Source organism: Poecilia reticulata, chromosome 19 (genome assembly GCF_904066995.2).
Source record: "Poecilia reticulata chromosome 19, P_reticulata-male-v2, whole genome shotgun sequence".
NCBI classification, from domain to species: domain Eukaryota; kingdom Metazoa; phylum Chordata; class Actinopteri; order Cyprinodontiformes; family Poeciliidae; genus Poecilia; species Poecilia reticulata.
Genome location: NC_088848.1, coordinates 7,727,209 through 7,740,994, shown reverse-complemented (window position 1 = coordinate 7,740,994; position 13,786 = coordinate 7,727,209). Strand labels below are relative to the sequence as shown.

The 13,786-nt window shown below is 38.7% G+C and overlaps 1 protein-coding gene across 2 annotated transcripts in view; it reads right to left on the bottom strand.

Annotated features, from left to right (window-relative positions):
- The window catches only part of pax2b (paired box 2b), a 112,664-nt gene that overhangs the window by 25,120 nt on the left and 73,758 nt on the right, over positions 1-13,786 (bottom strand). For both annotated transcript variants that reach the window (XM_008436887.3, XM_008436890.3), the window contains 4 exons: positions 13,286-13,451; positions 12,739-12,936; positions 8,071-8,150; positions 6,452-6,571 (listed from right to left, as the gene is read on the bottom strand). In XM_008436887.3, the coding sequence (XP_008435109.1) occupies positions 6,452-6,571; positions 8,071-8,150; positions 12,739-12,936; positions 13,286-13,451 (564 nt within the window). The remainder of the gene's footprint in view (positions 1-6,451; positions 6,572-8,070; positions 8,151-12,738; positions 12,937-13,285; positions 13,452-13,786) is intronic.

Here is a 13,786-nt window from a genome sequence, read left to right as displayed (position 1 = left end):
ATTCTGTCTTGGTGCCCTGAACAAAAAAGTGATGCCGGTTTTTTTTTTTCATCAAACTATAAATACTGCTTTATTAGTTTTTGCCTTTATTCTGAATTAAGCTGAGACACAAGATTTTGGACATTAACCTTAAAAGATAAATATAAAGAAGAAAAGCCCCACAAAGTGTCCATCAGTGCAGATTTTCACAACAGGAAGTCAAACCAAATGTTTGGACATACCCCCAAAATGAGCCCATTGCGCAGCAGTGATAACAACCTTTGACCACAGCGGCTCTGTGTGTGTGAGCTGCATGCCTGTTCATTCTCTCTGCTCGTTTATTGATTATCCCTCGGAGTGATAATATTCATCCTGACATCAGTCTGCATTAACACTCTGGTAACGAGGAAGCAGCCTCCAGCGGATCAGATAGCCAGCTCCGTAAGACAGACTCCTCTCTGCGGGTTTGGCACCCAAAGGTCATGACCCCCAGCGAGCAGCTTCAGCCAACACATCTCTGAGGACTCGTGTGAGTCTGTGCGACTCCCCAAACAAAACTCGCTTTGCTCTCAGAAGCCTGAGTTGAGCAGAGGATTAAACGAAAATGGAGGCCTTAAAGTTTTCATTCAAAGTGCTGGAAGGTCGAGCTGACATCCTGAAGCCATGGAAAACTTTCTCCAAATTCCCGTCTCCGTTTCCCTCCGACCAACACTATAGTTTCTGCAAATGACATGGCGACAAACCAACATACATTTTTTGCAATAACACACCTCTATAATTTCCCTGCCCGATTCAATTCTGGGCTAAATGGAATCAAATTAAAACTCATTTGCATCCATTTGGATGAACTCAGCTGCATTTTGCTTTTCTAATTGAATGTTTTGATTATGTAAACACAAATGAAATACTGTCTGTGGAATGTAAAATGTTTGTTCTGCATCACTAAAGATCTGTAATTAGTTTTTAAGGACTGGGCACCAAATTGCTCAGTGGATTGATGGAAATTCAATTAATGAACAAAAACCCAAATATTTGCAGCTTTTCTCTAACTATGAGCTAAAAAGAAATGTGTAGATTTGTGCATTTTATGGAGTGAGCCTAATGGAATAACTGCAAAAAAAAAAAAAATGGAGTTAAACGGCTTATTAATCTAATTTGGATTGTTGTGTTTAGGTCCAGACATCCTGTTGCTCTCTGACTTTCTGCATTCTTCCTTCCCCCCCAAAACAGATGCTGGTGAACAGAACAGGGTGTGACGGAGGCCCCGGCTCCATCACTCATCTCCGATCCATCGTTTTAGTCCACGTGACACTCAGAGATGACAAATAATTAATTCAACAGTTACCGTAGCACACTGTCATGTACATTCAGACTGCCAGTGGCTATCTCCGCTCTGGAATCGCATGTTTACTATCTTTATCGGGACGTTTTTCAGCCTGGGTTTTGATCATGAATCAAAAACATTGAATAAAAAGAAACTCAACCTGAAGCAAGAAGGCTGAAGTAAAGAATCATGCTTGTCAGGCTCATGTCAGACGTTTGTTTCTGGTCACTTTATTCACTGGAAGTTCTTAATACAGCAGATCTGGCTGACCACCATCGATAGTAAAAGAGCTTTAGAATAAAAAATATGTTATCTATTTTGACTCAACCATGCAGCAGACACTATAGGCAGAGAGAAAAAAAAATCTAATTTTGATTATTCAGCCATAAACATATTTTCTCCTGGAACTTATTTTCCTGGAATTTGTTCCTATTTTCCTAGCATGCATTTCTACATTAGGGAAATACACACTATCTTCGAAAGGAATGTAAAGCTCCCATCATTTTTTAAACCCGTTGTTCAAGAACAGGGTCCAGCGACCTTTGCAACACAAACAGTCACTTTAATAACATTTGTCCCGCGCCACAGAAACTACCCAATCCTTCGCAAAAACGTGACCTATCAAGTTCTTCCCGTTGTTTTATTTTCAGATTGCAGACAACATTTTCTGAATGACATATTCCACATTTGTAAAAAAAAAAACAAAAAAAAAGGTTTGTGACTAAATGACAAGAAAAGAAAAAAAAAGATTCCTCTTCCTGTTGGTGTCATTATGTCGTGGGATTTTTATGCAGATATTGCAAGAAAAAAAAACCACATAGCTAATTCCAGATTCTGTATGACGTTAAAAGTTATGATTATCTGAAAAAAAAAACTGACCATTTTGAATACTTGTGAGATCAAAGTCCAGTCTCTGAGAGAGACTGGACTTCCAGCTTCAAGATGCATTCGTCTCCAACCCTCCTAAATCAAATAAATGGCTTTCAGCTCCATACCTATAGAGCTGAATGACAGGTGATGAGGGAATTCATTCCATTTAGTTCAGTGGTGTTGGAGAAGGAATGCATTCAAAAGAAACAGGACGGCACGTCTGGAGGACTGGACTTGGAAACCCTGCTTAGGTTAGGCAATAGAGACACAATCAGTTCCTGTTGTCAAAACCTGCCTGACTGAGCTGCTGGTCTTTGGTTTGCTGCTTTTGATTCCTTCTGAGTCTTTGCTAAAGTAAAGAGACATTTTTCTTTATTTTTTCTGGAGTGAAACTGGATTGCATTTAATAATATTTGGAAAATCTGATTCAGATTTGAAAATTCTTAGATCGGGTTGGTTCAGTCGAACCTGCGTCAGATTCTACGCTGATTACGCTTGTAGAATCTTTATTTATGAAAGCAATAAATAAAAAAAGCAGTTTTCCCCCATAATACATATCTCAAATTTATATCCATCCGTCCAACCGACCATCGGCCCGTTTATCCTCGCCGGGTCACAGACTCAAATCAATTTATAATATTCTAATCAGTCTATCTGGGTGCCATTTATGCAAAACCCACCTATGACTTCATATTTGCTGTGTGCTCAGGTGGTTTGATACTGTGAATGAAAAAGTCATGAATTAAATTTGTTTCTAAATACTGACAAATCGTCTTTGCGTTCCTCAGTAAAACACAGCTTGAGCTTTTTTCCCCAAAGCAAACAGAGTCAAAATCAATGGGGGTGGTGGAAAGCTACTTGGGTGTTAATCTGAGAGGTAATAGCTTTTCTCTGCAGAATTGTGAATTCTAATACGTGTCAATTTGTAAAAGGTTCGGACAGCCGTGTTCACCCCAAAGGCTGGCCACCGTCTCCAGGGGTCTCGCTCGCGTTCCCGCTCCCTGTCCGCTCGCAACAATAGCTGCCAACTGTAACACGGTGCTTTTAATTTGCAATAACACGTGACAATGGTAGATTAATGGCTCTTATGACACCTGTGTCCCTGAAGCTCTTCTAGCAGAGACCCAGTGTACATAACGTGTGTCACACTACATTATCTCTACATCTTTCCTGTAATGGGGCGGGGGGGCCTTTTTTAAGGGCACTGCTGACTTGGAAACTTAGGAGCTGTCTGCCTGCTTGGCAGAGAGCCACAGTCACGGCCTAAAACAAATACTGAAAGCTCCACAGCCAATCCATTTCACTGGAGCTTGTGTTGCTCTCCCCATCCCTGTTCCCTTTCTCTTTCCCCTCCCTCCTTTCCCTCCGTTTGTTTTTTTTTGTTTTTTTTTTGTTCGTGTTTCCATCCTTTGATAATGACTGCTTGTGCCATAATAATCATGAGGCTTACCAACTTAAATAGGGCTCAGGGAAGCTACTGCACTGTGAGGAAATTTAATCCAAGCATTAACTCAGTATAGACTACAGCCTACTGAGCGAGGCAAAATATGTCTAAATAGCAAACAAGCCATCGTGAAAACACGATAAAACTAACAACCAAGCACAGCAATAAGACTGAAGGCATTTTTTTTCTTTCTCTCTCTCTCTTAACAGTGAGTTTTGGGAATTCCCAAATGCAGCTGCTTTTTTTTTTTTTTTTTTTGCGGGACGTAGTCACATGCAATAAATTACAAAATCCGTTCGGATTAGGCTTGTTTTGAAAACAACCTGTCAGCAGGCAGGATTTCTATTAATATCTGGTAAAATGCTAATCATAGATGTCATGTTTTCATTAGCTGTAAGCAGAAAATCATCAGAAATAAAAGCTTGAAAACATTAGTCTATGTGCGATATATAGTGCATTTTACTTAGTGAATTGAGTTCTAAAAATACATGAACATTTCTAGCATTCTAATTTATTGAATATAACTATTTTCTTCGTAGAAGAATCGGGGCACCATAAACAGGTAGATGATACTAGCAGCTGCCTTTTGTGATGCTATGCTTCTTAAAAAACCTTGTAAAAACATGCAAAATATTTCACCTAAAACAAAGAAACTTTGGAGATTGTGACCTACAGAGACTAAAAGAATTAACCAGCCCATCTTGATTAAAGAAATATAAATCCTAAAAGTCTGTAAAAACTGTAAAAAAAAAAATTTAAATGTAAATCATAATACTGAAAATAAGGATGGAAATTTGTGCAGAATCCATAAGTGTATTGGCAATATTACTGCCAGATTGTAATAAACAGTGTAAGAGAAAAACTTTAATCAGACTTCATATTTACTCTCATTTCAATTAGTAAGTTGGTAATATTTAAAAGAAACTTAAAATGACATTGGCTCAACATGATTAAGCTTGAAGTTATTTAGAAACATAATTATACTGCCAGATAAATGAATTTAGGAGCTTAATGGTTGAAAATTGCCTAAAATAGTTCCTGCAAATAATTGCGTTCATTGTTTAAGCTGAGTTGCTGCATTTTTAAGAGTGAATGCGTGCTACTGTTGATTCCCACCGGCACACAAAAGCAAACAATAAAAAATATTAAACAACCTTTATAAGAGAAATCACTCAAGAAATGACTGTTTATCACAGCAAAAATCCTAAACATGCTGTCATCTCCCTAATAGAAATATTTCAATTTTGCATTTTCCTTTTTTTATTATTATTATTTCTTTTTGGTGAGGTGCTCTTTAAGAAAAAAGAGCAACAGGACGATTGTGTCTACAGGGTAGCACCTTGTGTAATATACTATTCCTACAAACTGTGGCCCAAGGCAAGACATTCCTTTTGCAACCGCGTGTGTATGCGTGTGTGTACGTTTGTGTGTTTGGCCAAGATCTGAAGTTTATGTTGGGGAGAGATAAAGTGTCTGTGAACCCTGTGGTTTCAGGTAGACACCAGGCCAGGCACTGAGGGAGTACAAATATATATAAAAACCAAAAACTCCCTCACCCCTCTCAGAGCGAGTCCTGCCCTGACACAAACACAGACCCTTCCACACACACCCACCGCACAGCTCTCTTCTCTTTCATCGTAACGCTGGCCGAGCACCTAAATCATGGAGATGGCAACACATCAGGGGAATCATTTGAGGCTGAATAGCTGCAGAAACATGGCGCTGTCAGCTGGAAGACCTCAGCAAAAAAAGAAAAAAGAGCCCTGCCTTTCTCCCCTCAAACACGCTGCTTATTCCCCTGCATGCCCTTTAATACCTCTTTGCCCTTCAGTAGCAATCTGCATAGAAATGCCCGCATTTTATCATTCGGTGACTAGACATTACACCCCGGCTAATACGAGAGGGTCTTCGAACGACTGAAAATGAACCTCCAGAAAACACCAGACGTTTGCATTATGCCCCCGCGATTGCATCTCTTACAGGGAAAAGACTTGATTATGTCATTTGCCATGTCCACGTCATGCTGGTTTTTATATCTTTGCCAGGAAATCTACCTCTGACAGGTCATTAGTCATCCCTACCCTCCCCACACGCACATAAAACATCAATTCCACTCAATATCCCACAAACCTCTCCTTCCACCACCACCCCCCCACCGCTCCGACAAACGCCAGAACAAAGAAAGACGCTATGTAAACTGCCGCCGAGCTCTGATTAGCTCTCATTCAGGAGAACTGCAGAAATAAGGCACTCATTCCCCACCCTGTTTGAGATAACTGCTCCGTACCCATGCATGCCTTCTAACTCGGCTGCATCTGTTTAGCCATTCTCATCAGCTTCTTATGTAGTGACATTAGGGAGGCCTATTGCTTACAGAACCAATAATCTATATCGCCTCAGGCCTCCTTATACCCACCAACCCAGCAGAAGAAATGAAGCTACTTTTGGTTGTTGGGCGGTGAGGGGATGGGGGAGGTTGAACAGCTCTTCTCAGAGCTACAGCAGCTTTCTTGACTGACCTGGGTGGTTGGCTACATCATCTTGACATGTAATTATCTAAAGCCCTTTAATCACTTCCATAAAGATTAATTGCAGGAGACAACAGCGGAGGTCGTGTCTTCAAATCAAAAGACTCGTTGGCAGGTTGACACAGCGGTGTAACGGAGTCCAGACTCAGGTGTTTTATAGGGGTCACACTCGAAACTGAGGCAGGCTTTTAATGCAAGCTCAGCAAAGAGGAGTCTGTAGGGTAAAGCGACTCGAAATGCAAAACTTTCTGTCAGCCCTTTTTTAGGCATTATTTATTTATCGAGTCTTAAACGTGGCCCTCTTACCGTCGTCTCTTTTTCTCTTCTCTCCGTTGGATCGAGGAATACCCAAAATCCCGTTTATGGAGTAGGATCCCGCAGGGTCGTTGGAGGCGCTGGTTACAGGTGGGGAAGCTGTGTTTGGTACTGTGGGAAAGGAAAGAAAGAAAATTCACTGACTGACGTCTTATTTTGAACGTTTAAATGTAAACAAATGCAACAACCGAGATGAAGCTGTCACATCTATTCACTCAATTTACATGATTGAAAAGGAGTGTAAACCTGCCCCTCTTTAGTGCAGGCTACTGAGTTTACCAATCAATTTCTGTCAATATCGACCAATATGCATAGCTAAATGCAAGTCCACAAACACACTCATTAGACAGCATAACAAACTAAGACATTAATTGCATTGAGCTATGTGTTTAAATTGAACGTGTCTCTTAAATTATAACACTTTCTCTGTAAGAGAACGGTTTAATCCTCAGAGTAAACATAACCTTGGTGTTCTAATTTGGTTCTTTTGTTACTATTAATAAAGTAATGAACTTTTATAAGTCTTTTTTTCCCACAGCTCCACTAAGTGACAGTTACACCAAAAGAACAGATTTCTGGTTTATAGTGTGTTTAGCTTTTTCAGACAGGTGTTTGCATGTGGTTAATATGAGGTTTCAAGCACATTTTACAACCTTTTTTAGTCAAAGCTCCTGGGAATTTGATCTCATGTACTCTTCCTCTTTCACAATGCCATGAATTTTGCTTTGATTTAAGCTTCGGTGACAAAATACGTCTGTTAAATACGTCTTATGAATTTGAAGTTGCTGTACATTTTCACCCACCCATCAGCGAATATAACAAATTATATTTTGACATTTGAAATACCTTTTCAATTCATACATACACATCATTTTCGTCCCTACACACACCCCTGTGGTACACCGCACACTCAGAATTAAACACACTGATCTTCAAATTGTTCCCAGTTATTTTGTGTTCAGCTCAAAGCTAACCCTGTTGTCCGGTAACTTTTCAATTTATAAACCACTTTCAAAGCCGATACAAGAAATAAAAGTCAGAAAAGTTTACATGAAAAGAACATACTGTTTACTATGACTTTTCTATAAAATATGAAGATGTATAGATTGTTTTGTGTTGTATAGCTGCTTGAACTTGTTCTTAAAAATAACTTTTCTTTAAAATATTTTATGACATTTAAGGTGTCACCTTAAACTTCCTCCAGAGGATAGAAGACAAGTATCTGGTTTGATAAAGCAGGTTTTTAGAAAAGTACAATCTTAGTTAAAGAGATAGAGCGTTTAGAAATACTAAGTTTCATTTTTTTTATATTAAAAATTATTCTGACTATAAATTCGCTTTTTTCCTGGAGTTTTTACATACTGACGGTAAAAGATTAGCTTTTTTCAGAACTGAACAGGCAAACGGGCCTTTAGTTTTAGAAATGTTCCCCAGTTTGTATACGGAAATTTTTTTCCGTCTTTCCGTTAATCATGGAATGTACCGATTTCAAATGTGAAGTTGAAGATGTAAGTTAATGTTTTATAAATGATCTCCATCACTCATTTCAAAATTTTTGCAAAAAAATGTATGAAAATGAATGTGCAGGTTCTAAGATGGCATTTCTTTACCTATTGTATGACCGGGTGTTGAAAGCGATGATCCATCAGGAGATGGATGGAAAGGCTGCTGGACCTTTGTTCTGATGATCCTGGAGAAAAAAGAAAAGAGGAGGAGATGTAACCAGTGGCTCTCAGTAAACCTGTATTCAGTGAAACTTTATTTTTTACAACAAACTTTTTATGCAGACAAGTATAAAAATGCTTTACCAAAGCTAAACATTCTAGAAAAGATCAAACTAAGGAGACAAACAATTAAAAAGTGATATATGATTTTCGAGGATAAGGAAGTGAGGAAATGCAGCCAAGTCATTAAGTAAAGAAACAATAAAATTTCAAAGCCAAGGCAGACATTCTTTTGCTTGTTGGGGTCACATCAGGATCCCAATGTCTACTTTTGCAAGGACGCGTATGCATTCAAATCTTTATGCTCTAGTTTTTCTGCAGTAATTCACCTGCCGCCGTTTGCAAAAGGAGTTTTCCTTTCAACCGTCACCACATGCATGCTCATTATGCAGGATTGCTGAAAAGCTGATGCAGTCAACTGTCCACTGTCACTACACACTTGCTCAGGAGGAGGCATTACTGCAAAGTCAGCGCCTCAATTGACTGAGCTTGCTTAGTTCGAAAATGCTTTTACCAACGGGCAAAATAACTTGGCTGCAGTGTTTTACAACTGGGATCAAATTACAATGTAATCGACTCTTTCTTAGATGCAAATAACTGTATGTTGCTGTATGTAAAATGTATCTATTTATTTTGGAGAGCACCATAAGGTGATATTTGTTCCATCAACTGATGGTGACAGATCAGCTCCCGGTGATTTTTATAATCTTTAATAAAACAGTAAGTTTATGCAGAACTATCTGAAACTGCAAACCTAGCTGATGCTTTTAAAAACCGAGGACAGTTTATAAAAGCGAACATTTTCCTACAGGCTGGGGGGAAATTCGCCTCAAGCAGTTTTGTTGCTCTAAGGATCAACAGGAGTCCTAAGCCCTCCAGAACCAGACCAGCAGGACATGAAGCAGGTCTGATCACCAACATTAAGACAACTTCCTGAATTTTTCCTCCTCTAATTTGAGCATCATGGCAGCGACCACAAATATATTTTCTGACAAAAGTATCAAATCGAACTGAGTCACAAACATGGATGTGGTCAGTGGTTTCGTCATAAAAGCTGAAAAGAAAAAAGAAAAAGCACTTTTTGGTCTGGGTGATCTTGCAAACAAAGCATGAAATCACATCAATTCACCTCAATGATCAGCTTCACTGGCTCTACCTGGCCCACACTAATCAGCAGCCGCCACCTCCAACCCCCCCCACCCCCCTTCCCCCTCCTCTGGGCCCCCCGCCGCCCTGACCCACCCAGGTTGGAAGGGGTTTCACAGTTACCGATCAAACTCAACCCATGGCCCCCCATGTGCCAATGCGGATGAGGTTGTATTGATTGAGGCCAGTGTGAGGAAAAAGTTGGGGATTAGTCACACGGGCAAACAGATGCAAATAGAAAGCTATAAATTATATGTGACAGGAAAGCAATAGTTCCTTATTGCCTTGCACAAGCTTACGCCAGCATTAGATTCCTTTAATCTGAATGGCACTCGGGGAGAAAGGGAGCTGTCACAATAATTTGTAAACTTGAAAACTATTCATCACGGATGCCGTGGGAGCCCCTCACCAGAGGTCTGCTGAGAGATTTTTGTGATTTTGCGCTTTTTGTCCTCCTTATTCCTAAAGATTAAGAGTAAAATCTGAGTTATTTTGGATAGTGATATTATCGCAGGAGCCTGGAGGTTTTCGAGAAATAAATTCGACAGTGTCACAAATGGGGGAGAAAAAAAAAACAAACTCTCCCTTGGAGGCAAATACACCTAAAACACACTTTCCCAGAAAGCATGTATTGATATTTTAATTTTTTTTTTCCCCCCCACAACAGTTATTCGACCCCTTGACTTGTCTGCGCGACATAAATTAAAAAGATTTTATTCTGTATCCATGTTCTTCATATTGAATAAGCAATTTAGCAGAATGAATTAATGACCTGCTTGTTGCTGAAAATCCCCTGAAGAGATATTAAAATTGCTTTACTTCTGAATCAATAATATCGAGCACCATTGAAGACTTTTTCTTTTTTTTGTTAGATTTTTTTTTTCTCGCTTTATGTCAAGCAGTTAGTGTTGGTTTTGGTGGCTCTTTATAGCTACAACACTAACTCTGTTGTATTTAATAATGCATGCAGGAGAAAGGTGTTTAAATCTAGCATCCTCTTTTGTTAACGGTTCTGAGGTCAGACTGTCTGCCACTGGAATCCACTGAAGCACCCAAGTGGAATAGACTTTGGCTCCAGTGTGTTATTTATTTATTTTTTATTCTTTTTTAAGCACCTGAAGAAAATTTAAAAAAGTCTCCTGTCATTTGAATGTTTCTAGTCATTTTCTTTTGGAAATCTCCAGTGACAATCTATCTCAAATTGAACCGTTAAAGATGTGTTCATTTGCTACATCAAAACAAATTCTTCTTTCTTCTTCTACAAAGGATTTTTTTTTTCATGTTCACTGTGGGTGGCACTGGATTACAGAGCAAGAGAATGAAAGGAATAAGGTATGACATATGCTGTGGACGATACGGCCTTCGCCCAGGGAGCCAGCGTGTCAGGGGTCGCTAGAGTCCCTGCAAAAGTTTCCTATAATTTTCCCAACTAGCAGGTTTTCTCTTGCTTATTGTCACGTTCAGGCAGTGGAAAAGTGAGTACACCCTGATGTAAGCATCGTAACAAAAACATGGCCGCCTGTTTATAACAAGACAAAAGTTGGCATTTGGTTGCAGGCGCCTGAAAGCATGAAATTAAAGGGCTTTTCATAAACTTTTAGCGACTCTGGATTACATTTAAATAGCTGTTCTAAATCTAAAATAACACGACTTCAATCGGTTCTGAACAGATATTATTTTAAACACAGTCTGAGAGTTATGAAATCTTTGTACTGTGATACCGAAAAAGACCTTTAATTATTTTTTGGGCATTAAGACTACTTTAAATTGGGACAAATTGCAATAAATAGACCGATTAAGCCAGGAGTAAATCATCACTAGTACTAGACTCTTTAAACACACTTTGAATTTATGAAACCTATTTATGAAAAAATAATTTTCCTTGAGGGAAAAAAAAAAAAAGAAGCTAAACTTTCCTCCTGTTGCTTGCCTGGGGCGGTTTTCATGGAAGAACCGCCCATGATGGGAATTCACACCAGCTCTCATATTTGGTTGATAGAATTACAGCTCTTTGTGTTCAGAATTTAATTTCCCCATATAAACAAAGCCTCCCCCAATTCCATCTTCCTTTCCAAAATAAACCTACCTTTAATTGGAACTGGGAAAAAAATAAGTTATAGCTCTTTTGATTATATTAACGTACATTTTGAATTTATCACATACATGTGTCTGAGCCTCCTTAAATGGGGCTTTTTAAGCAGCCACGAAGCATGAAATGAATTTTCTTCAGACCCCCTCCCCTCTTTTTTTTTTTTTTGCTTTCTCTCTCTCTCTTTCTCTCTATTTAAAAGATGTCTTGTGTGGAGCTGTCCAGGCTCTCCCATCAGCTCATTAAAATGTAATGCTGATGCTGCCTCTATATGGAACAGTGCCTCTTAACCAAAGTTCATCACCAGGGATCTCTGGTGGTGGCGGTGGGGTGAAGAGAGGTGATGTGAGGGGAAGGGGCCCCTAGTTTTGGGTGCAGCCACAATAATAAAAAAAATAAAAAACTTCAAAAATTTTAAAAGAAATTTTGCTCTGTATTTTAACCTGATGTACTACAAGTATTCCTCTTGTATGCATTTTTTTACGCATCATTATCATTGAATACAACAATATGTTATCATGACATTTTAAGCATTTGTTTCACATTTTGAGTTAAGCAACATTTTACAAAAAGAATCACCAGAAGTGCCCTCTTTTTCTCTCCCTCTCTCTTTCTGTGCAGCCCTCCTGCACTTTAGATGCGATACAGAAAATTGGCCTGCTTTATAGCGCCACGGGATTCTGGTCACCGCATATTGATCGGTTTTCATCTCGACAGATTCACTCAGTCCTGGATGTACAACTGCTGATTGTCAGAGGGAGGGAGGCTGGAAGGGGGGGGGGGTTGATCTCAAAGATTGAATTGCACCTCTGAGAAGCTATGTGCTGCGCCCGCAGAGATAGGCTGATGTGATAAATTATTGTTTTAATTATTATTTTTTGTCAGCTCCCTTCATTATCCGTCCAATATCAGTTAGATTTAGCTAAGCTTATATATATATATATATATATATATATATATATATATATATATATATATATATATATATATATATATATATATATATATATATATCATCATTATTATGTTCATTTACAAATTAGAATCCCAACACTGCCTCATTTTTTGATTATCAATCTAATAAAAAATTATTTACGTGATTTTTAGAATGTTATTATTTTCTAAAAAAAAAATAATAATAATAATAAAATAAGCTAACATAAATTATTTTTGCTACAAATATTTTTATTTACTAAAATATCTAGTAAATAAAACAAAAAAAAAGATTATTGTTATTATCAAGCGTAAAATGAAGCACTGCAGAGCAATACATAATAATAATAAGGTAACTCTTTGGAGCTGCATAACATTTCTCCTACCTATTAATGGATGAGACGCTGGGAACAGTGTCGTTGTCGCAGATGCCCTCTGCCAGCAGTCTGTCTCTGATCTCCCATGCAAACATGGTGGGGTTTTGTCTCTTGTAGTCTGCTATTTTTTCCACTACTTTCGGAGTGGCCACTTTGGGTTTGGACCCACCAATGACTCCAGGCTTGATGCTGCCAGTCTCATAGTATCTGCAAGAGCGGAATGGAAAAAAAAAGAGAAAAAGAAATCTTAATTTTAAAACCTTTCATGCATCTCTAAACACACAAAAGTGTAAAAAAAAAAATTGAAAAGTGACTATTTTTGGAGTTTAAGTAAGAGTGAAACAAACGAAGCATCGCACGAAACATGTCAACATGAAAGGAAACAGGTGTAACGTCAACATATGATGTGACTTTTAGGGAAGTTTTGCGCCTGTAATTTACCAAAAGCTCCCACCGAATAATAAAATAATTTAAAAGAAAAACACGCTTATTAATATAGATTCAGGTTTGCATTTCCCGGAGAATCCCCCCCCTTCCCCCCCTCCCACCTTCTCACCTGCCGAGGATCTTGCTGACGCAGCCGTGGCTCACCCGCAGCTGCCTGGAGATGTCGCAGGGCCTGACGCCCTGGTGGGCCAGCTCCACTATCCGCTGCCTCACCACGTCCGGGAGGGGTCTGCCGTTCACGAACACCCCGCCGAGCTGGTTCACACCTCCGTGCCCTACGTGGGACACAACAGCAGCAAAAACACACAGACGTAACATTACATAAGGTCGTTATGAAAAAAAAAAAGAAAGAAAATAAAAAAATGAAAGAATGTGCAGGCAAATGAAACAAAAAAGGAATCAGAAAATGACATACTACGTTTGTAAGAATAAAACATGGAGTGAGGGTCGAAAATTGTGATTCATATAAGAATTGTTCCGTTTAAAAACTTATTTTTCTCAACTTTAATGCCAGAAAGGGTGCTCACATTATATTGCTTTATGTAATTCACAAAAGTCTAATTGTTTATTTCCAATAATTATGCATTTAGATATATTTTTTTTATTTTCA